Here is a 25,632-nt window from a genome sequence, read left to right on the forward strand (position 1 = left end):
TTTATTACCTTGTCGTTACATTTAAAAATCACAAAAATTTAAATGAAGTTTTTCTTGGTGAAGCTCCTTCACATTTTAGAGAGATAAAATCCCAAACTAAAATGTCCACTCATTCTTGGAGTTTTGTCATCATTATATTATATAATTATTACTCTTTTTTAAAAATACAGTTTTTAAAAATTTATTTTTATGTAGTGCTGAGGATCGAATCCAGGGCCTTGTAATTGTGAGGTGAGCGCTCTACCACTGAGCCACAACCCCAGCCCCAGTTATTCTAACATTCTAATATTCTGTTTTCTCTTTCAACATCACAGCTCTAGCATTTCCTTTCATTCACCTCATAACCATATGTGCAACAGAAGGTGTTTTATGTTATAGAATATTAGTATCTTAAGTATTAATTCATCAATATTAATTCAGTTGGTTGAAATCAATCTTTTGGCCACTGATAATACCCAAATATGTTATTTTGGATTTTATAGCAAGAAATAATTGATATATCAATTTATCCAACTAATAGGAATACATTTTAATATAAACAAACTGCTACTTAGTTCAAAAAACAAAAATCTTCCCAAATGAAAGAGTGAGAATAAAAACAATAAAGTGAGGCTGAAAAGGAGCATTGCTAGCAGGACTGGTGTTTGTATTTCACAATGATGACTTTGGAGCATTTTCAGGAAAGACAGGAAGTCACAAAACAAACCAATCTAGGCATAACCTATTTCTTAAATAAATATATTTTGGCATTTGCTAATAAACCTAGTTAATGTTATAACAGAACACTAAAAACAGAAAGTAGGATATTAACAGATACCCTGATGAGAAGCTTCATCTAACCCACAATAAGACTATAGAGCGGTTCAGAATTTGTTTTGATTTTGGTTTTATTTTGTAGTGTTTTAAATAATTTTACTTTATTGTATATTTTTATTAATAGTTGAATGTTTAACTCCTATAGAAAAGAATAGTGAATAAAGGTATATTATATGATATAAAGGTAGTTTTGACAATATAGTCAGTTATTTTCCTCCTGAGAGTATAACATACGTGTTTAGGGCTTGAAACTCTAGGCTGTACAGACAGTTTTTCTTTCCCCTGCTTTTTCAGGATTTGATGCATTGCATACCTTGTGGTTAAAAAAAAAAAAAAACAAAATCTAACTATTAGGAGATTTTGTAGCTTGGTGAAAAGTATCTGGCTTGATTATTCTCTCTCTCTTTTCCATTTTGTTTAGAATATGATCAGTATATGCATAGGTATTGAAAAGAACAGAGGCTGCAAATGATATGCATGAGTCTTTTAGCCAGAAGACTATGAATATTGATATTTAACAAACAGAATTAAATATTGATGGAATTCACTACCTTCTATTCCTTGTTTTACTTTCATCACATCATTCATTTTTATCTGTCTTGAGATGATAAAACATCACTCTAGTGGTGCATACCTGTAATCCCAGCAGCTTGGGAAGCTGACGTAGGAGGATCGAGAGTTCAAAGTAAGCCTCAGCAATTTAGTGAGGCCCTAAACAACTTAGTGAGATCCTGTCTCTAAATAAAATATAAAAAAAGATCTGGGAATGTGGCTTAATATTCAATCCCCTGTACTCCCCCCTCATAAAAATCTCTTAAGCAAACTTTCATACCTACATTGCAACTGTTGCATACTAACTGAGAAGACCCTGACTATAGATCCAAATGAGGCCACATTCAGCTCGGATAAACCAATGACATGACAATAAAAACAGACCAGTAAAACGGGGCAAGTAGGCAACAAAGTAGGCACTTGTGGAACTATTCTTCAGTGTCTGTGTGTAGGAAGAAGCACATGTTTATCAGTGGTGATCTTTAACCAATTTTTTTATTCCTATCCTGGGTCCTGGAATGATAACCCTAAATCTTGACTCTCTTTGCCACCAGTCCTCCCTTCTGGCCCCACCACAACATAGGTGTTTTTGTTGTTCTGATGTGGATATGAGGTATCCCTTCAAATGTCCTGTATTAATACAACAATGTTTGAAGGTGAAATGATTGGATTGTGAAAGCTATAACCTAATCAATCCATTCTAGTTTGAATGGACTGAGTGGTAACTATAGGCAGGTGGGACATGGCTGGAGGAGGTGGGTCACTGGGAGCTGCCCTAAAAGGGTTCATCTTATCTGCAGCCCCTTCCTCTTGCTTTCTCTGCTTCTTGGCCACCATGAGGTGAGCAGCATCCCTCTACTATGCCTTTCCCTTGTGATATCCTTTCTAACCTTGGCCCTAGAGCAGTGGAGTTGGCCGACCAAGGACTAAACCTCTGAAACTGTAAGCCAAAATAAACTTTTCCTCCTCTGAGTTGTTTTTTGTTAGGTATTTTGGTAACAGCAGTGAAAGGATGACAAACACAGAGATTCAATCTTGTTGTATCTTCCACTTTCTACTAAGAAACAGCATAAAATAAGGAAGAAAGATTCAAGAAATGATGTCACAAAGACATTACTAGTTTTCCTACTATGTTTGGTTTAGAAACTAAACCAAATAGTTTCTATAATCATTCAACTGAACTTAAAAATGGTATAGAGAATACTTTGGAGATAAGTTTATTTTTTTCTTTTGATTCTTTTGGTTTTGTTAAGTGGAGCCCTTTAGTAATGTTAGTATGACCATTTAATGATTTCTGACCTTCTTTTGGGGGTGAGGCTGTGGGATATTTAGGTTTCATATTAGATGGAATGTCAGGTGCCAGTGATTACTATGATTAATAAAGCAAGATGTTTTGATAATTTTTTAATATTTACTTTTTTAGTTTTTTTAGGTGGACACAATATCTTTATTTTATTTTTATGTGGTGCTGAGGATCGAACCCAGTGCCCCACACATGCCAGATGAGCGCACTACCACTTGAGCCACATCCCCAACCCCTCTTTTTATATAATATCTGTTTTTATGATTTGTTTCCCATCATAGGTAATTTAGAGGGCTTAAACTATATTCCATATTTTTAATTATATCTTAGTCATCAGTCAAAAAGAAAATTCAAAAAACTTACTAAAAATCTGTAACTGCCAATGTATATTATTCTGTTTCTTCTTTAGAATGGACCATTATATACTTTTTTGAAAACATGTAACTTAAAAAAATTGTATCTGGGGGCTGGGGATGTGGCTCTAGCGGTAGCGTGCTCACCTGGCATGCGTGCAGCCCGGGTTCGATCCTCAGCACCACATACCAACAAAGATATTGTGTTCACCGAGAACTAAAAAATAAATATTAAAAATTCTCTCTCTCTCTCTCTCTCTCTCTCTCTCTCTCTCTCTCTCTCTCCCTCTCCCCCTCCCTCCCTCCCTCCCTCTCCTCTCTTCATTCTCTCTTTAAAAAAAAATTATATCTGGTAGGGACATCATTAAGTACAGTGATTCTCAAAACTGCCTAATCAATTCTCATCACTTGGGAAGCTTTAATAAAGCAAACACATGGAATCCAGGATCTCACCATGGAATTTAATTAGAATTGAATTAGCCCTGGAAGCTGGGTTCAGGAATCTCTTTTCTAGGTGACTGGTGCCTATATAGCTCTGGAAAGCACAAATCTGTTTCGTTTGCACTGTTATCATCACCAATACAAACAATTTTATATAGAGAGAAACCAAGATCCAGGGAAGTACCTAAGGACTTGCCCACAATCATATGATGAGTGTAAGAGCCTCCTGAGTCTTGGTCCCATATTTTATCTCCATTTGTTGATAGCATTTCTTAATTGTGGAGTATTTCTTTATTTTACTGAATAGCATAAAAACTTACCAAAAATAGCATAAATATTTTGCTGTTAATTATTAGAATGTATTCTGCTACTTGTTATTTATTTCCCTAGCTAGCAATATTTATCATAAACTATTTACTTATTGACTATAACCAACAGTGATGAAGACAACACTGTAAAATACAGTTAAAAATTTGTTGTCTTAGATAATCTAAGTGCACTGAGGAAAATATTTTGAATCATTTCATTAAGAAATTAGAGATTAGGGCCTGGGGTGCTGGTTCAGTGGTAGAGCACTTGCCTAGCATGTGTGAGGCACTGGGTTCAATTCTCAGCACCACATATAAATAAATAAAATAAAGGTCCATTGACAACTAAAAAAATTGTATAAAAGAAAACCTAAGGAAAAAAAAGAGTGGAGATTATATTTGTCACTTTCAGATTTTTCAACATCTTTTAGTTTAATTTCCATTATTGAATTTTAGGTTTATATTAATTATAAACAGACTCCACTCTTAAACTTACATGCTACTTTTAGCAGCAACCTATATTATGTCAGCTTGACTTTATCAATGCTAACAAAATCATCTTTAAGACTTGTATGCTGGTTTTATTTTCTCATGTGGATGTTTACTTCTTGGTTTGGTAATCTGAGGAAAACGAATAGATTTGCATTTTTATGGAGATCATTGACAAATTTGTATAAACCTATATACCAGAAGCAATTTGGATATGCTTTTGTTGTTATGTTGTTTGTCAGTAATTGAATGGTCCAGAACTATTATCTCAGACTTGCTTTCAGCAAGCCTTCACTGTGACCTACTAATTCTTCTGTTTTGTACTGGGATATGCTCTTTTCAGCATGGATTGTTTATTGTTTTAGTAAGTCCAGCATTTTTTAATTTAAAAAAATGGCTGGAATATTTTCCTTTAAAGCTACATTTATTATTTCGTATTCCTATTACACAATAGGAATAATCCTGAACTCTTACAATTTTTTTTCTCCCAATCCTAGGTTTCTTCCTTTATGTTTTAATTTTGTGGTACTGGGGATGGAACACAGGGCCATACTCATGCTAGGCAAGTGCACTGTCATTGAGTTACATCCCCAGCCCCTATCTATTTATAATAAACCAAAAGGTGAAGATTGGTTATAATATTTTGCTATTTTCTTAAAAGGAAACACACTCGAATATGTTAATAGAACATTAAAAGCAAGATCCTTGACCATGTTCAATATTGGTTGTTTCATTGATGGACTATAGTTTTCAGTTTTGTGGTATTTAAAGGATGACAGATCATTAGAGAGTTCAATATGGAGTCACCTTGTTGATTTTAGGGAAGAAAGGTAGGCCCATGGGAGCAGACTAAGAGCACTAGGTTCCTCAGTCAGGAAAGGAGAGGAGGTTGTTATAAATATCTGTTCTCAAGTAGGGGAATGATACAAACTTGAACAAAAAGATTATAGTAACTTAAAGTAAACTGGAATTTTGTTGAGAAAAAAAGAATTGCTTAAATAAAGAAAGTAAAATTTACATAACTGTAGTTTTTTTTTTACTGTGGATTAAAATATGTTTAAACGTTAAACATAAATATGAGTAAATTTGAAAATATGAGTAAATATAAAATTTCTGTGACTCACATGTTTGGCAGATTCATTTCTTCTCATTTGCTTTACTTAGGGTCGTGCTTCCTTAACACAAGAGAAAGAAAAGTTTGCTCATGAACATGAAGAAATGAAGAACCTAGAAGCCATTGTTCAGAAAATAAAACCAACTGCTCTCATAGGTAAACTTTTTCTCCTCTTTACCTCTGATAGCCTCATTTTAACCTGATTGGTTTTCTTTCTACCAATTATTCATCCATGATTTAGCTATTTTGGGTATTCTAACCTTGAAATTCACAAACAAAATGATAGTCATGTAAGCCTCAGTACCTCATAGATACCTAGATCTGTAAGTTCAGTTCTGTCTTCCTAGTATTGCTTACCCTAGCTGAAATACATGGCCCCTTTGCAGACTCTGTCAGCCTGCTAATTCCTGGCATATTTGGCACTTTTTCAGGCTTAATTACTGCAGAGAGCCGTACCTTCTCAAATGGAAGGATTTTATTGCCCAGGGAACATTTGGCAATAGTCAGGAGATGTTTGTTTTTAGTTGTCAAAGTTGGGAAGGGGATTTCGAGGAGGAAAATGGGGCTACTGAGACATGGTGAATAGAGGTCAGGGATACCACTAAATAATCCTACATAACACGGGACAGCCCCTGCAACCAGCAATTATCCAGCCCAAAATGTTGCTAGTGCTGAGGTTAGGAAACACTGAGCACCTCCTGGAAGTCAAAGATCACATCTTTATGTTCCTCATAGTACACAGTACTTAAACAGTGTATGTACACAGTAGGATGCTCACTATGGTCAAATTTTATGTGTTTAAAAAAATCTCCAAGTTGTGAATTTTATTTCCTTATTTTGTGTGTGCATGTTATTCTTTGTATCATACTCCATTCCTAGAAATTCTTGTGAAATAGTTGACAATATTGAAAACACTGTTGATAATTACAATTAAAGCTACTATTCCATGATAGGAAGTTTACTAAGCTTTTAATATTGATTCAAAAATGTTCTTTCAATGGTAATAAAAAATATGAAAAAAATGTTCATCTCTAGAAATTGGAGAAATGCAAATTAAAAATACACTAAGATTCCATCTCACTGGTCTTCTTGGATGAATTAACCACTGATTGGATTCTCATTTCTTCATTAGGAGTTGCTGCAATTGGTGGTGCATTCTCAGAACAAATTCTCAAGGATATGGCTGCCTTCAATGAACGGCCTATTATTTTTGCTTTGAGTAATCCAACCAGCAAAGCAGAATGTTCTGCAGAGCAGTGTTATAAAATAACCAAGGTAAAATAAAAGTATACTGAAATCTTAAAAGTCAAACTGACAAATTATAGGGAAGCCTAGGATATCTAAGGTGCATACCATATAACCTTAAAAAATTATTGAAAATAATTTGAAAGAAAAGTGAACAGATCAGAGGAATGAGAACTCTTATCCTTTTCTAGAGTTTTGTTTGTATCACTCCTCTTCTTCAGCAAAATAAACTTTGTAATATTTTAGTGATAATTTTCTTCAAGTGATTTGAAAGTATCTAAGATTTAAACATAAAAGTTGAATAAAAAAATCTTAGTTTTAGATGGTTATTAAAACAGCTCTTAACTAGCTATTCCCAAATATTTAAGCATATAGTATAAAACTACAGTCTGATTTTTGTTTTGCAAAATTCAGGGTTTGGGTTTTGATGCTATGGGTGGAGTCTTTGGGTGACTATCTTGATATCCAGCCAGATTGGGATAGAAGTCCTCAATGCTTTAATATTTTACTGCTTCAGAAAAATGATAATATTTTATACTGTGTTTTCACTAATTTAAATTTGACTAATAATGTGGGCAAAAGTCTTTCGTTTTCTTCAAAGATCTGAAAATATCATTACAACAAAATAGATATTGGGTCATATCTATTTAAAACTTACTTGAGATATAAAATCCAAATTGAAGCAGAGAGGGAAAACACAACACAAAGGTATATCACTCTGAAAAAATAAGAACTTGATGTCTGACTTCTTTAATAATTAATGTATCTTTAAATGCTTGTTACTTAAAGATTTTTTTTTTTGGCAAGGAGCCACTCCATTACTTTCTTATTTAGGTTGGCATCAGTATCCTCACTAATTTTATTTTACATTTCATCTATAGATTGGGGAATTGTTTCACTTTCCCTAATAGTCCTTAAATCCTTAAAGGAGTAGGGTAAAAAATCCAACAATTCTGTAGGTACTTGCAAATTTGGCATAGTGCTTTGCACATAGAAGACACATAATTAAGGAGTATTTAATTAATTATTTTGTCTTAGTATATCTCAATAGGCCTCAAGAATTTAGAGACTCATCAGTGATACACATAGGTAAAATTAGCCAAATTTATATAGTTGTTTTTTAAAATTTAGATGTCAGAAATAAATGGCCTAGCTTTTTCTTATGATGTTATCTACATCGTTAGAGATAAAACATTGAAAGCCATTTTGAGGTTGAAAATTAAGGTCTAAGCTAAATGTTATTTCCAGTACTATAATACTCTAGTATAACCTGCCTGTGTACCCTCCCTCCCTTCCTCCTTCCTTCTTTTCCTCCATCCCTCTCTTTCTTTCTTCTTTATTTATTTTGATACTAGAGATTGAACATAGGAATGTTCAACCACTGAATTACATCTCCAGCCCTTTTAATATTTTTTTTTAAAGAGTTTCGCTAAGTTGCTAAGGCTGTCCTTAAACTTGTGGTCAGTCCTCTTGTCTCTGTCTTCTGAGTAGCCTGGATTATAGTTGTGAACCACCACACCTGGCTCTGTCATTTTTATTTTTAAAGTCTGTAATTGGAAGCCTAATAGTCCTTAAATCCTTAAAGGTAGAAATGGTTGATGGACCTATGAGTTGGACCACTGCAGAGAACAGAGTGATAGTCTTAGGGTGACATTTTCTGGGAGACAAAAGTAATATAGAGAGACCCCCTGTTCAAAAAACATTATAGAAGCTTGCCCACATTTACTAATGAGTTGATGAAAAGTTAGGCTTCTTTCTAAGTGTTCTCTGTTTTGGCTCTTAGATAGTTCTGTTTTATTTGTTTTAAAATAACCTGCTTCTTTTTAACTAGTGGTATGTGTCTGTATTTCAGGGACGTGCAATTTTTGCCAGTGGCAGTCCTTTTGATCCAGTCACTCTTCCAAGTGGACAGACCCTATACCCTGGACAGGGCAACAATTCCTATGTGTTCCCTGGAGTTGCTCTTGGGGTTGTGGCATGTGGACTAAGACACATCACAGATAAGATCTTTCTCACTACTGCTGAGGTAAGTTATTTAAGTTTGCCAAGGCTATAAAATATGCTCAGCCTCATTTGTTTAATATTTTATTTGTCTAGCATCTCAGCTTGCTCTCTAGAAGTAGTAAAGTCTAAAGAATGAGAGAAAGTCTTTCTCAAAGATGCTTGGGGTGGGTAGGTAACAGGTTCATATTGGGTCACTAGTAAAATATTCTTCAACAGCTGTTAGATAAATTATATTTTGATTTCGTGGAAGGAACCCCTTTTTATCTACACATTTCTCATTAAATTTTATGAAAGTAAAGAGACAATTAAAATATTGTTTCCAAATGAAAATTAAGTGATAAATATTTCATTATTAATTTTCTGAATAAAGTATTTTGAAGGGTTTTTTTAAAAAAGTCTGATATAGTATAGTGGTTAAATGCATAAAACAAATCATGCTAATATTTAAGCAGAAATGAAATTTAAATAGGGAAATAAATATTTATCAAACCACTAAAATAATAGGAGAAGTAGCTGTAGTCAGGGCCTTCAGGAAAGATTCTCAGAACATTACGGTGCAGGTCCACTAGGGAATCTCATTCTGACAAGAACCGTGAAAGATCTATGCTTTTACCTTGCTTGTAAGCTAACAAGTTAGTCATAGTTTCATAGATACTGTCAAGGCATGATGCTCTTAGATCAGAGACAAAGGAACTTTATTACTCATAAGAATAAGCCTTGAGCTTCATATTTCCATCAGTTTCCCTTGTGCCCTAAGTCTAAGCAGTAATTGGTTATATATTTCTAAAACCGTGACCTTATGATAACTGTGAATGATTAACAATGTTTCAGATTCAAACAGGATGCAATTTGTGAATAAGAAGCTTGTGAATTTCTTCTCTTAAAATTAAACTACTGTACAACTAGCTGAACTGAACCAAATAAAACTTGATTAATTTTCATATACATCTATCCTTAAAACACATTATTCTTTCCATTGTGAAGAGGTTTGAAAAATATAGAAAAAGATTTTAAAAGAACTAAAGGAGCATATTCCAGGGGTTAGTGCCTGGCTTGATTCTGTGTCTTGAACAGTGTCTAGAAGTTATTATGATCTGTTCGTATCATTTTTTTCACTGCATTAAAAGCATAATAGCTGATGTATCTAGTAGATGTCTAATTACTAAGAGGACATTTTAAAGTTGTTTTTACATTAAGAAAAACGTAATCATCGTTTTCTAGAATATGCACATCAGAAGAAAAAATTGATCCTTCACTTTCTGTAGCTATGTTTTCTTTCCTAAATGACTCTAGCCCCATCTAGTGACAAATATCATGAATTTTTTTAAAATTTCTTATTTAGGAAGAGTAATGATCACCACCAAAAAATTTTCAAGAAAAACAAATGGCAATGTGAGCAGTCCTATTCTTATTGTAGCTAATGGTCCACTGACAGCATCATTTTTTCCTAGGCTTCAACACACATTCCTTTTTCTCATACTGCCTCAATCACATCCCATTTGTTGTTTTCTTTGTCTTCTGTTGTTTGGTTCTAGGGATTCACTCCAGGGCCTTTCCCATGTTAGGCATGCAGGCTACCCCTGAGCTATAGTCCCACCCTTCTCTGTCTCTTTTCATCCTCCTTTTAACTAAGACTTTTCCCATACCCTTAGCATTCATTTTCTTTTCTTTTTTTTTTTTTTTAAACTTTGCTATTGGTTTATTTAGCTTGGTGTGGTATTCTCAAATTTCATCCATTTGCCAACGAGAGGCATAATTTTATTCTTTTTAGTGTTGAGTAATATCACACACACACACACACACACACACATATATATATCATATTTTATTTATCCATTCATCTGTTGAAGAGTACCTAGGTTGGTTCCATAGTTTAGTTACTATGTGAGTTGACCTACTCTACATTGATGTGGCCACTAGCAATGTATGAATGTAGCTTTCTCCCACATCCACATGAACAATATTATTGCTTGTATTCTTGATAATTGCCACTATAACTGCAGTGAAATAAAATATTGAAAAAACTTTGATTTGCATTTCTCTAATTGCTAAATATGATGGTCTTTTTTTATATGTTTGTTGATCAATTGTATTTCCTCTTCTGTGTAGTGTCTTGTTCAGTTCCCTAGTCCATTTATTTATGAGTTATGTCTCTCTTTTTTTTATTAGTTGCTCATGACAGTACAATGATCTTTACATATCATACATTTGATTCAAATGGGGTATGAATTCTCATTTTTCCATGTGTACAGGTTGCAGGATCACATTGGTTATACAGCCACGTTTATACATACAGCCATACAAGTGTCTATGTTATTCTGCTGCCCTTCCTACCCCCGACTCCCCTCCCATCACCTCTCTCTACCCAATCTACTTTAATACATTTCTCTTTTTTTTTTAGCATTCATTTTCTTGTCTCACTCTTTTCCACCTGCTTTCAAAGATCTCATCATTTGTTTCCATTGTCTTTATTCTAATAGTGCCAATTCTGTGTATCTCTATTCCCACCTTTTTACCGGAACTCCAGTTGCCCTGCTAGATAATTCCCCAGACATGCCCAGCTGTGCCCTTAAACATTTTGAAAACCATATTTAATGCTTTCCCTCCCCCTCAACATCCATGTTTCTAATAGTAACATCCCCTTTCTAGGTAACTACCAAAGTTTAGAAACCTGACGTTCTTTTCTTCTCTTCCATCCCATAGCCTTCAGGCACACTACTTAAACATACTTTGGTATGTTTTACCTTTCATCCTTCCTGCTGCTTTACCTTTCATCCCTCCTGCTGGAAAGCCCCAAGAATTATTCTCCATCCAGTCTCACATTCAGGATACTGCTTATGTCTAACTTCATTCTTGAATCCTTTTTCTGACAAATCTATCTCATCTTGCTCTTTCTTGTCATGGTTGTCCTTATTAAACACACTAACATTGAATTTTATTCTTGGTTGTGTTATGCTCTTGAGAGCTTCATATTTCAAAAAGATTAAGTGTTGCCTCTATAACTAAATTATAGATTATTTTCTTTAAAGACAGAAATTCTTCCATAAACTACTTTAAGAACTCTAGTAGAATCTAGCACAATGTGGAACACAAAGCAAAAACAATAAATACTGTTGGGTTGGATTAAATTGAACCAGTCATATAGCTTAGCAAAAATGAATACCACTTACTGCCATATGGCCAGAAAAAGAAGAAAGTCCTTTTTTGTCTATAGTATATTTTATAATTTATAAAATAAACATAAAATATTTAGGTATATTTTTTGGTTTGGCAATCCCAGATTTAATAACTGTTAAAATTATAGTAAAAAATACTAATTTTATATCACATGAAATTAGAAATCTCTGGGTTGGCACCAATATTAAAGGTTATTTATGGATATTTTCATATTATAAAGAGATTTTTTTAGCTTTCCTAGCACTGAGTCCAGTCTTCTGGACCATGATGAGAATACACAGTGCACCCTGAGTCAGCAGCACTGGCCCTATGCAGTCTGTGGCACAGCCTGGGAATAGATTTATCTCTCTCTGTTCTAACCTAGGACACAAACCTTGGTCGCCTTTCCTTACCCAACCCTTGTTCGACCTCTTTCTGATATATGTCCATAGGATGCCTGAGATGATCACTATGGACAATAGCATCTGGAGGAACCTTTAAATCCAGCTGCTATATAACATTGTCAGAATGAAATTGAGAAAGATTATTTTGAGAGATAGAGGCATCCACCGCAGCAAATAGTTTTTGAATGAATGAGTCAGTAGGTGAGAACTCAAGTGTTCTTGTGTTCTCTCTTCTCCCTTCTACCCCTGTATGAATTCATTTGTGTTACTAGAAATGAAATATCTGATTTTCTAAAGCTAACTTTAAGGAAAGGGAAAGGATAGGGAAGAAGAGAGAAAGGTTTATTTGTCTTATAGTTTGGAGGCTGAAAGTCCATACAGCATGGTACAGGATCTGGTGAGAGCACCATCATGGGTGATGGAGCGTGTACCAGAGAAAGAGCTCACATTGCAAAATAGGAAACTAGAAAGAAACTGGGCTCCCATGCAGTCCTTTTGAATGACATGCTCACAAGTTGTGTGACCAGCAGGCCCTCTCTCATAAGGTTACGTAGCATTATCACCACACAAAGGACCAAGTTTCCAATATGTGACTTCAGAGGATACATTTAAACCTATTCAAATCACAGTATTTCCAGAATTCTTATATTTTACTGAGATTCCCCCTTGTTACCTATTTGCTACTTATTTCTCTTCCAGTTTCTTGGCTCCCTCTCTGTGTGACAGGCATTCATGGAGAACAAGAATTCATTTATGATTCTTCTTTACTCAATCATCTTCTGACTGTCCCCAGTCTTTTTGACATTTGAGAAGTATTCTAGAGGATAAAAAGAAATGACATCAAGCACTAGCAATATGGCAGTGGTGACAGATTCAAGGTATATACATTTTAGTCAGCTTTTTCTTTCTGTGACCAAAAGACCCAACCAGCACAAATTTAAAGGAGGAAATTTTTATTTGAGGCCTCAGGATTTCAAAGGTCTCAATCCAAAGACAGCAGGGTCCATTCCTCGGGGCTCAAGGTGAGGCAGGACAGCATGGTGGAAGAGTGTGGCAGAGGGAAACAGTTTACATGATGATCAGAAAGGAGAGAGAGAGAGAGCGCAAGTGAATTCACTTTCTAGATACAAGTATAAACTCCACAGCCCCCACAACCTAATGAACCACTTTCTCCAACCACACCCCACCTGCCTCCAGTTACCACTCAGTTAATACCACTAGGGATTAATTAATTAATTGTGTTGATTATGTTAAGTATATAGCACAATCTTTTCTCCTCCAAACATTCTTGCATTGTCTCAGGTAAGGTCCTTGCTTAGCTTCAGGACAGCCTTCTTAAGTGACAGCCCCATTTAAAAAAGTAAATTCACTTTTCCTGCCCAAGGCTCATCACTCCCTCAGACCAACTCCACCCTTAACCATCTGCATTATGACTCCCTGCTGGCTCTAATCCCTGAGCCTACTCTAATCCCTGAGCCTGCCCCATAAAAGTCCTGAACCCCAAGCCTCTCTCTATGGAGAGATGAGTCTTTGTCAGCTACCTTGTGTATCTCTGCCTGGTCTCCATCTTTCATTTCTCCTTCGCCTGTCTTCTGGTGCCTCGCTTTCCTTTCATCTCACACGTAAGCTCTTGGCAGACACCACATCTAAACCATAAAAATATGTCACATAGATTTGGGGCCTTGAAGCAAGAAATGACAGCCTCTAGAAGATAGAGAAGGCAAGGAATGGACTTGTCTTAAAGCTTCATAGCCCAATAGGACTTATTTAGACATCCAGAGAATCAATTTGTATTATTTTAAGTTACAATGTTTAAGATAATTTATTATAACAAATACAGATGGTTCTGGCCTTTAAAAAAAGTCACATAAATAGCTGAAAAATTTTGAAGTTAATTGGTTATAGAACTTGCTCCCAAGTCATACACTAATGAGCTAATGTAGTGTAGAGCTAGATCTGACCCCAAAGCTATTTTACTTCTCTTTTACCATTCTGACTACCTATTTTTTTTGTTTGTTTGTTTGTTTAACTAAAGAGTCAAGATTCATTGAGCACTGAACTTTGACAGACATTGTGGTAAATTCTTTACTGGAGTTTACTTCATTTGATCCCATGAATTAGGAACTTTTTTAGATAATCAGTGGAGTCGGCGTTCAAATATAGGTCTGCCTTACACAAGGACCTGGGTCTTCAGCCACCATATCATTACATTTTTTGCTACTCATTTTGCCCTATTCAATTAAATAATAAGATAGATACCCATAAACCTTTTGCTTTAACATCTAAGAAATGCCAACTGGTTTATTTTTATTTTTTTACATTTCTTTTTTTTAATTGGTTCTTTGTAGTTATACATGACAGAATTCACTTTGATGTAATTGTACAAGCATAGAATAGGTCTTATTCTAGTTAGGACTCCACTCTTATGGATGTATATGATGGTGCCACCTGATTTAAGTCTTTTATAAATCCTTTGCAAAACTAGGAATAATAAGGTTTTATAAAATAGTCTTGATTCAATGGGGGATGGTTTTATTTTGCTGCAGTCATTGTTTTACATAATTCTCCATCAAATCTCCCTTTTTTTCCCCTTAGTGACATTTCAGTAAAATCCACTTACTATTTATTAGATATTAGTCTGATTCAGTGAGAAATAGTTAAGCATTTCTAGTTCATAATTTTTCATTGAATTGAAATATCATTTCCTCTCCCTGTAGTACAAAAGGCGTTCAGTAGCCTTTTTCACTTGTTTTCAAAACCTTGTGGAAAATATTGATCCATTTGTGTTGCTGCAACAAAATACCTGAGCTGGATGCTTTATAAAGAAAAGAGGTTTATTTAGCTCAGTTTAGAGGCTGAAAACCCAATGGCTTCCTTGGCAGAGAAATGGAAAGGGAACTATCTGGGTGCAGAAAGGGCCCCTGCTCATGGGGTTGCCTGGCTTTATAACAACCTACTCTCACAAATATTAACTCTGAGGGACTAGCATTCATCCCTTCCAAGGACAGTGCCTCCAGTTTCCTAATTCACAGTAGGCTCCACCTCTTAAACGTTCCTCCACCTCGACACCAACACATGGAGAACCAAGCCTCCGGCACATAAATCTTGGGGGCATAAATCACATCAAACCATAGCTAGGGGTTTGAGAGAAAGTGGCTAGACTCTAAAAAACCACCTTCCCTTCTTGTCAAGGTCTATGTCTTCCAATGTGTTGGAGATAGGAAGGAAGGTTATGGGAAAAGTTATGAGAAAGGCTCTTTTACTAACTTTTCTGTGTTTTGGCCATCAGGTCCTCTGTGGCAGGGCTCAAATCTGGCTCTCATGGAACACATATTTGAGAGTTTAGAAGATCCTTCTTCAGCTCTGCTGGACCCTCACCATCTTTTCCTGGGAAGTGACAGCTGTTGCTGTGGGGTTGGCAGGGCTAATTCTACCTCCTCTTAGGCTCTAGGGGAAATGGCAGGCCCCACATGTCTGGTGATTTCCTGAGAGTGTGGAACTCTTAATTTCTCTCTGTCCTAAAGTTTGGGACTCTGGCCACCAAGTTATTCAATGCCATGTTAAAAGGCAAGAAATTATGAATTAAATGATGAGTTTATTATAAAATTATGATCAATACTGTAATTATAGATTATAATGTTTTGTGTAATATTTATGGTTTCTCTACCCATCCTGCTCTGTCTAAATGCCTTTGGTCAGAAGTCCCCAGTAACCCACAGGATTTAACCCAAATTCCTTATTTGACTTTGAAAACACTCCAATCCGTATTTCTCTATACAGAACCTCTGCTGCCCCAGCTTAGGGCACTTGTGTTCCTTGATCTAGCTCATACGTCCCTGCCTTTGATTTGACATTGTCTTCGTCTGGAATGTCCCTGACCTGCTTTTCTAACTTGCAGTTTTCATTGGATTCTAGCCTCCAGCCTGCCTCCACTATGAAGCTCTCTTTCTTAACACTCATATTTCACCTCTAGGCTCATTTCAGTATTCTCTCTTTTAGTACCCTGTTATCTCATTAAATTACAAATCTCTCAAGGATAAAAACTTTTTTTTTTTATGGTACTGGGGGATTAAAACTAGGGATGCTCTACCAGTGATCTTTTTATTTCTATTTATTTGTTGTTTTGGTACTAGAGATTGAAACCAAGGATATTTTACCTGTGAATTATAACTTCAGCCCATTTAAATTTTTTTTTTGGGGGGGACAGGGTCTTATTAAATTGACCAGGCTGGCCTCAAACTTGTAATCCTCATGCCTCAGCATTCCAAGTAGCTGGGATTATAGGCACATGCCATTGCACCCAGCATAACTGTTTTTTTAAATTTATTTGTAGTATTATAGTTGCTCAACATCTTACTTATTTGCAGGTGGCAACAAAACAATACTTTAGAAATAATTTCATGATTTAAAAATAAAGAGTATTAAGAAATTACACCAAAAATAAATGTTTAACTATTCAAAATATTGCAGATGAGAAAATATTTTTACTTCCTCTCTACATCAACATTTCTGTTAAACAGAGGTTCAGGTCTAAGCTGATTTATATTCAGCCTAAAGAGACTTAATCAAAATCCTAGAGCTAGAGTGAATTTTGTTTTTGCTGAACCTGTCTTAACGTATGGTTCATTAAATAGTTCAACATTGTTTGATTTAGACCTAGGGAATGGTTTGGGAATCGCAGATGCTAAGGCCAGTTAGTGATTGGGTAATCAGAATCTGGGTAAAATTGAAATCCTATTGATAATGTGACTCTGAAATAGCTTTCTCAGCCTCTTGCCTTACCTCCTGCAGGGGGCTGTGTAAGGCGGAGTAACAGTATGAGCCACCATGAAATACTGCTCTCCTGTACTTCCAGGGTCCTATTCCATTACTACTCACATTTCTTAACTTTTCCTTCCTCCGGTTCCCCTAGTGTTTCAATTGGAAAGTGTCAAGTATTTCATGGTACAGTGAAAAGGAATTAAACTGAGAGAAAACCTGAATTCTCTTCTCATCTTTATGATTCCCAATAATTAGTACATCTCTCTTGGGTTCAGTTCTTCCACTGATAAAATGGTAGATGAAGTGAGATGATCATAATGTGATGGTTTCTACAAATGGCCAGTCTGTGTGGCCACGCATTTAGGTTATCTGTATAACTACCACATTGTATGATATGAAGTATAAACATTGTTCTCCTTTTTCCTTTTCTTCTTATAGGTTATATCTCAGCAAGTGTCAGATAAACACTTGGAAGATGGTCGGCTTTATCCTCCTTTGAATACCATCAGAGACGTTTCACTAAAAATTGCCGTAAAGGTAAAACCATTCTTGTTCAATTCTAGTATTTTTAATACCTTCTCTTATTAAATACATATTTTTAAATATTAAAAATATACTAACATGCTTCCTTGAAATGTTTTTCTGTATCAGTTTATATCTCTTAAGTTAGGGAAATGAGGCATAGTGACTAGATAGAATTTAATAGCTACCTTTTAGATTTACAGAGAAGTGGTAGAATTAGGATGGATCATTTTCTCTTTTGTTTATTACCCTTCCATAATTTAAATAACTCATTAGGTTTTTCCTTTTAGTTTGGTGCCTCACATTTCACTGTATTTTAGTTATCCTCTTCTGTATCATACTTACAATAATTAACAAATTATCACAGACATGATAGAGTGTCATTTAATCCTGGAACCACCTGCTACATCCATGTCTCTATGGCATCTTAAAAAATGAAGATTCTAATATTAACATTGATCTCTGCCTGCTATTAAGCAAAAGTCATTCCGATAATTAGAAAATCATCTGATTAATGACCTGCAATTTTCATGAGGCATGGTGGTGCACACCTTTAGTCCCAGCAGCTCTGGAGGCTGAGTCAGGAGGATTAAGAATTCAAAGTCAGCCTCAGCAAAAGCAAGGTGCTGAGCAATTCAGTGAGACTCTGTCTCTAAATAAAATACAAAGTAGGCCTGGGGATGTGGCTTAGTGGTTGAGTGTCCCTGAGTTCAATCCCCACTACTCCCCTGACACACACACACACACCAAAAAAAAAAAAAAAAAAAATCTTTTCAAAAAAAAGATGAAGACCATAACTAATAATAGTGGCAAGAGGGAAAAGCTATAAGGGCAAAGAACTCAAAGGCTGTTGGGTTAGGCAGATGAGCTGTTGGAGGATTGAAGGAAAAATCTAAAGATAGGGTTATTTTTCTATAATAAAATTGAGAAATTGACCTTTTTTGCAATGTAGTTGTATTAGTTTAGCAGCATTTGTGTCATCTGCCCACTAGATGTCAGTTCCATCTGTAGAGTTGACAATTAAAAATGTTGCACGGCAATTCTAAGCGTTCCCTGGGAACCAAATTGCTCCTAGATTAAGAATCACTAGTTTTAAAGCTATTAGCAAATTTATCTAAATGATACAATTTAATATTCATTGGTTCATATGTTATTTTTTATCTTGTTGATTAAAGGTAGTCTTCAAAATAAAAATCCTTCAAAGAACATTAGATAATAATCTCTTTGGGGGGCTGGGGATGTGGCTCAAGCGGTAGCGTGCTCGTCTGGCGTGCGTGCGGCCCGGGTTCGATCCTCAGCACCACATACCAACAAAGATGTTGTGTCTGCCGAGAACTAAAAAATAAATATTAAAAAAAATAAAATAAAAAAAAATAATCTCTTTGGTTATTTATGAAAGAATATGCTCATATGTTTCTAATATTGTATACTTCTAGTTTTTAACTTGTTTGAACTACTAATATATGAATAGCATGTTTTCATTTTGACAATTTAAATGAAAAGGAGCTAATGTATGATTAGAGGAGAAAGTATAAAAAAAAAAACAAGGGACAAAAAGATGCAGGTTGTATACTAAGATAATGAAGAATAGTGCATAGATAGAAACTGGAAAATCAGAATAAAGAACCAAACATGAAGGAGGATGATGTGAGTGGACTGCACATTTGAAGTATCAGTGGCACATTCAAACATACAGTGCTAACAAGTAAATGAAAGTGACTGAGACTTAAAAGAGAAGCTAGATAGAAAGATCTGGAGTCTTCTGTATAAAAAGTAGTAATACCATAGTGTAGGTACTTTGAAATTAGAGAAAAGTCAAATAAACAATATTCTATTTTTCTACCATAAGCATTATTTTATTATTTGCATGTATTTCTAGTCTTTTTGTTTGCTTTCTTTTTTTTACCATCTTTATAATTATGGTGCATACATGCTTTTGTTTCCTGCTTTTTCATAGAAATTTCTTCACAGTTCAGTAGTTTTTATAACCATATTTTTTCATAAGCGCAAAATTTTACATTGAGAAGAGATACTTAATTTTAATATTCTTCAGAATCAGACTTATCCAAATAAGTCTATCATACAAACAACTCCCCTGTGACTGTGTTTTAGAACTGGTATGAGTTACATTGTATAAATGGAATGATTGATTTGGACAAGAAAAATCCATTTTTTTTTTCTTAAAGTAAAAGAAAAGAGAATGTATAAAGGTATAGAGGAGATAGTTTGTGTTGGTGAAACAGAGCTTGGGATTGTTTTCTCTGAATGTTGGAGTTCTCTCTAGAGTGATGAGAATCAATTGGAGACTTGGAAGATGGGGGAGGTTTGGAATTATCTTTTAGAAACTGTGAGGAGGTTATTTAAAAATGATTGAAAGTACTATCTGCAGCCAGATGTGCCTAAGTAAGGTTAGGAAATGTATCACACCACAGAAAACTCAGGTGTAGTTCTCTGATGGATAGCCACAAACGAAGGCCAGAATTGAGGGGTCCATGGAAAAAGGTCTAGACTGGTACTTGTAAAACATGTCATGGAGATGAGAGTCTATGACCCTGATTATGGGTTGCAGATGATTAGGTTAAAAGGATCAGAAGACCCTGGGATAAATAGAGAGATTTTGTAGGAGGCTATGGTCAGAGTAGAGATTCTTGAAAATTCAATGTATTCAAGTTGAAGCTTAGCAGTAATATTCAGATATTTAGTTAAAGTTAAGTATCAACCAGGTCATGTCAAGACTTTTAACACTGGCTTCTCTAAGAAATCTTGAGATAATCAAAAATAAATCTTCACTGTTCATACTCTTATGAAAAGTTGCTGGTATTATTTTCCCCCTCTTGCTACATTATTTATAATTGTTTTCATTTATATCTTCTTTGTTTATGTGAACTTTTACTCTAACAATCTTCTTGGAAACAGAACAATATAAATTATAAGATAATTTTTGAAATGGGTAAAAACTTCTGTTATATATATTCACCATCACCTTTTATTAATTAAAGGAATTAAAATTGTTTTATTAATTAAAACAATTAAAATTCTGTTCTTATTTTAGATTGTGAACGATGCATATGAAGAAAAGACAGCCACAGTTTATCCTGAACCACAAAACAAAGAAGCATTTGTCTGTTCTCAGATGTATAGTACTGATTATGACCAGATTTTACCTGATTGTTATACTTGGCCTGAAGAGGTCCAGAAAATACAGACCAAAACTAACTAGTAGCATAATTTAGCCAACATTAACTTCATTATTGAGATCTTGAAGTCTTTTATAATTTTTAAATATTAGTATCTTTTATGATGATTCATAACATGATTAGATTAAGATAATTTTACTTTAACCATTAAAATTTATAGAATATTAATATAAGTTAGGACAAACTTCACACTACACAATTTTCCTTCATTTACCTTCTGGTTATTTATAGTTTCAATCTTAATTATTTTGTCCAAATTCTCTTTAAAAGCCATTGTACCTACTACTGAGAAACTCATTTTTATATAAAAAAATGGGAAGACCAAAATTAGTAATATTGATACGATCAGCATTAAAACTCATAATTCTTTTGTTGACCATTATGTTAATTCCTTCTTTTAAAAAATAAAGATAGAAGTGAATTTAGGCATAACTGAACTTTTGCTAAACATAAAATAACACTACTTTGTTACCTGGAGAAAAACAACTTGTCAGGTGTACTTATTCCAGTCCTACATTGTATTTGTTCTTTTTGTGTAACAGAATCTGACATTTCTAAGAAAGATCATTGCTGTTTAGAATGATCTGTGCAGCCTTAGATTTTAATATTCTTTTTTCCATTGTTATGTCTTATAGAGTAAAGTGCTTATTACCTTATTTCACAGTCAGAAACCTTCTCAAGAGTATTTTTATTTCTCCACCGAACAAATACCCTATCCTTCAACTACCACACTGTGGCTAAGGGCCTTATGGACTGCCTGTCCAGAGGTTTGTACCTTCAGTTCAGCATACCTGATGAGTGAAAACAGCTAAAAACAGAGTCAAGATCCTTGATAGGGACTTCTTAAGCCTGGTTCTTAAGACAATGATCCGCTGAATCAGGAGCAAGGCGCTGATTCCCTAACAAGCTGGGTGTCTACTTGAGTGATCTGCTTGAATGTTCCATTGATTAACTCAGGTAACTAAGAGCTCAGTGTATAAGTTCAAAATTTCTCTGGAGTTTGGAGAAATTTTTATAATTATGTCCACAGTGTCTGAAATAATATTTCTGTATTTCTATCAGTTACTAAAATATTTTAATTATAAAACCCAGACTATGATAAAGAATAGTTATATCCCCAGATTGTATTAATTTACTTTAGATATTAATGATTGAAATAATGGAAACACTTTTGAATTCTTAAGCTCAGGTGCAATAACATTTGTTATTTATTTATAGAATCATCTAGAGAACTTTCTGTTTTTGAAGTAATTATTTATAGAGTATAAGATGTTAAAGATAGACTGCACTATGAAATGCTATTATGGAAAGCTGAAGGTTATACAGATTGTTTCAGGTGTGAGTGGAATGGACCAGAGACTTTCTTGTGGTAACATTTAGTTAAGGGTTTCTGTAACACAGTTATTTGGAAAAGATTAATAATACTTAAGAAATAAGTATTGTTTGTTTCCTTGTTGTTATATAGCTCTAACTAAATGTATTTACCTATGCAAAGATTTCTTAAACCAAGAAAAAGTGAATGAATAAAATTATAAAATGATATTTTCCTTAAAATATGATTATACTTTAAATAACAATGATGGGTCTTGGGAGTCGTATGACAAAATATTATGAATTTTTAAAAATATTCTGATAACTGATTGTTCTAGTATGAACTTCATTCACTTAATGCATATGTAGTCATAATTCTGGCTACTCTTGATAAGTGGTCTCTTGTTCTTAGGGAAAGATAAGAAAACAAGCATCAGGTTGTAACTAGCTGTCAAGTGTTACACATAAATTGTCTTATTTAATGTAATCCCACAGTTCCTTATGAAGTAACTTGTAATCCCACAGTAACTTATAAGTAACTTGCCAAGGCCATGTAACTAATAGGCAAAGAAGGTATGCTCTAGGGCTGGGGATGTGGCTCAAGCGGCCCAGGTTCGATCCTCAGCACCACATCAAACAAAGATGTTGTGTCCACTGAAAACTAAAAAATAAACATTAAAAAAAAAAGAAGGTATGCTCTAAACCCATCTATCTTTCTTTATGGCCTGTGTCTTTTCTCCTTTTACAATGACACAGTCTAGAAATAACACTGTCCCATATGTGTTTTGAAAATTTCTAGTAGGTTTATAAAAGAAGGAAGCAGGTGCAATTCATGTAATATATTTTATTTAAACCAATATATCTGAAATATCATTTAACATCTAATTAATATAAAAATTATTGAGACTTTTACTTTATTTGGTTCATACTGTTTTAAAAACCTAGCACATATTTCATACATATATTTTAATCCTGTTCAGAGTAGCTGCAAGTGCTCCATAGCCACATCTGGCTAGTGATTTCCATATTGAACTGTGAAGATCTAGAAGAGATAATTATATATCAATAGCAGTAATAATACTGTGTTTTCATAAGAGAAGTGAAGCTAAAATCTATGGAAAATGTTCACTGAAAATTTTTTGGTAAATAATGCCTCAGTAAAGACGATATAAAAAGAAATTTGTGGCAGCTCCTCTTCATGAGCTAGCCATACAAATTAAGAAGGAAGCATAGGCCCAGAACAATAAAATTAATTAATTTAAGAATTTTCAGTAGAGTTTCCATTTTCAGGGAAGTAACCTGAAGGATAAGAAGTTGGAACCAGCCAGGTTGGGTAGCCAAGTTAGTTATGTGTACACGTGTGTGGTGCTGGAAGGGAGAGGTATTTTAGGCAGAGGATATAAGCATATACAAATATTCCAAAGCAGAAGAAAGCATAACCATATGAAGAACTGATACCAAGGAAATTATAGAGGCATTTTGTTTATAAACATAGATATAAAATTTTTATAAAGATCAGATAGCCAAATCGGATGATTGGGGAAAACAAAAACAAAAACTACTGTTAGTTTACTGTTTAAGATAAGTTAATAAACAAAACACTGAGAAAGAAAAAAAAAACAGCTCTAAGAAATTGGCAGGAAAGAGATAATATGTCATTTCTGCAGATGATATCACATATACAAGTATTATTACCAACATTAAGTTAATAAGAGAATTCAAGTTTGTAATATACAAAGCCATTTTACAAAAATCAACTGTAATAATCCTCCAGATTCCTTTCTGCCTATAGTAATCAACTAGATATTATAGGCAAGTGAAATTATAATAATAATAGAATTGAATTAGCACAATCTTCTAATGAAGAAATTAAATTCTTTAAAAAGATATAAAAGACATGAATAATGGTGAGACTGTACTCTTAATTGTAGTGTTTTAATATAAATGTGTTATTTCTCCCTAGAAGTACTCCATAAATTCAATGTAGTTCTATATAGATGAGGCTAGGCTATTGTTCTAATGCCAACATATTGAGGCTCACGCTTGTTTACATCTTTATCTAATGCAATCAGTTGGGAGAAAGGGAATTATGATTTTTAATGCCACCATCTTTCTTTATCATGTGGCCTCCAAAGTCACCAAAAGGACAAGAAAGCATGGGGGATTAATCCAGGAGGTTTTATGGACAAGTCATTTTTATTTACATTCTACCTAAATGTCTAAGACACAAGTCACCTGGTCCCAGCGCTACAAGAGAAACTGAGATATACTGTCTTTCTGTGGCCCCCAAATTACCAAATCAAACAGATTCAATTAACAGAATTGAAATTTCTAAGGAAGTAAATAAACTTATTTTAAAGCATATATGAGAAATAGAGTCCTGATCCTGTATTACAAACAAAATAGGCCTTGCTCTTTAAGAAGTATGAGGAATGAACTAAAGCTTCAAACCAACACTGATCTAGCTTAACTCCTTATTCAAGTTCTACCTTGAGAAATGACATGATGTGCCCTCACTTAGAAAAAATATTTAGTCTCTATAGAGTTTTTGAAAAAATGTTCAGTATAAAATCAAAAGGGAAAATCTATGTAGAGAGAATTAAATAAATATGATCCCCTAATCAGGAGCAAAAAATAATCAATAGAAAAAGAGTGAAAGAGCAACCAAATGCAGTATTACACAGGGTTTATAAAGAACTTACAGTGATGTCAATGGGAAAGATAAAATGAAGGAAAAGATAGATTTCATCATAAGTGGAGTACCTAAAGAATTAAATATATATTCTACATCTGAAAAATAACATCTGAAATTAAGAATTAATTGTATGGGTTTAAATGGCAGATAGCAGAAGAAAGGATCAGTGACATCCAAGGTCAGTCATTGGAAATTATCCAAATTTGAAGGAGAGAGAGAGAGAGAGAGAGAGAGAGAGAGAGAGAGAGAATCTGATATTAAATGGCCTAATATATATGCCCATTGGAGTTTTAGATGATGAAAAGGAGATATATGAGTAAACAAAAAAGACAATGAGCAAGAATTTTCTCAAATTAATGAAAAATATCAAACAACAGATTAAGAGGAAGCAGTCCTCAAGCAGGATCAATATAAAGAAAATTGAACTTAGGGATATCTTAAAATGCTGAAAGCCAAAAAAATCTTAAAAGCAGCCAAAGAAACAGAAACACAGTTGTTCAGTGGTATAAAAATGACAGCAAAGTTAGCAAAGAAAAGTGAGATATTAAAAAGACAGTCTTGACAATCTTTTTTTGTATTTTTTTAAGTTGTAGATGGACACAATACCTTTAATTAATTGATTAATTAATTTTTATGTGGTGCTGAGACTCAAACCCAGTTCTCACACATGCTAGGCAAGTACTCTACTTCTGAGCCACAAACACAGCCCTGGAAAGACATTCTTAAAGTACAGAAAGAGTAAAACTGATAACTCAAAATTCTGTACATGGAGACAATATCCTTAAGAAATGAAAGGAAAATAAAGACATTTCAAATAAAAGCTGAGATAATTAATGGCCTGCATACCTTTGCGCTAAACTTACTACAGGAAGTTCTTTAGGAGGAAGAGGATGGAACCAGATGGATGTACTAATCTGCAGGAAGAAGTGAAAACACTAAAAAGGATATATGTGTGGGAAGT

At 34.3% G+C, this 25,632-nt stretch overlaps 1 protein-coding gene across 1 annotated transcript in view; it reads left to right on the forward strand.

Annotated features, from left to right (window-relative positions):
- The window catches only part of Me1 (malic enzyme 1), a 145,348-nt gene extending 123,143 nt beyond the window's left edge, over positions 1–22,205 (forward strand). The window contains 6 exon segments of the mRNA XM_005324753.5: positions 5,427–5,532; positions 6,509–6,651; positions 8,474–8,647; positions 17,385–17,483; positions 20,521–20,656; positions 20,659–22,205. Of these exon segments, the coding sequence (XP_005324810.2) occupies positions 5,427–5,532; positions 6,509–6,651; positions 8,474–8,647; positions 17,385–17,483; positions 20,521–20,656; positions 20,659–20,684 (684 nt within the window). The 3' untranslated portion in view covers positions 20,685–22,205.
- Positions 22,206–25,632: the final 3,427 nt, after the last annotated feature.

Source organism: Ictidomys tridecemlineatus, chromosome 8 (assembly GCF_052094955.1).
Source record: "Ictidomys tridecemlineatus isolate mIctTri1 chromosome 8, mIctTri1.hap1, whole genome shotgun sequence".
NCBI classification, from domain to species: domain Eukaryota; kingdom Metazoa; phylum Chordata; class Mammalia; order Rodentia; family Sciuridae; genus Ictidomys; species Ictidomys tridecemlineatus.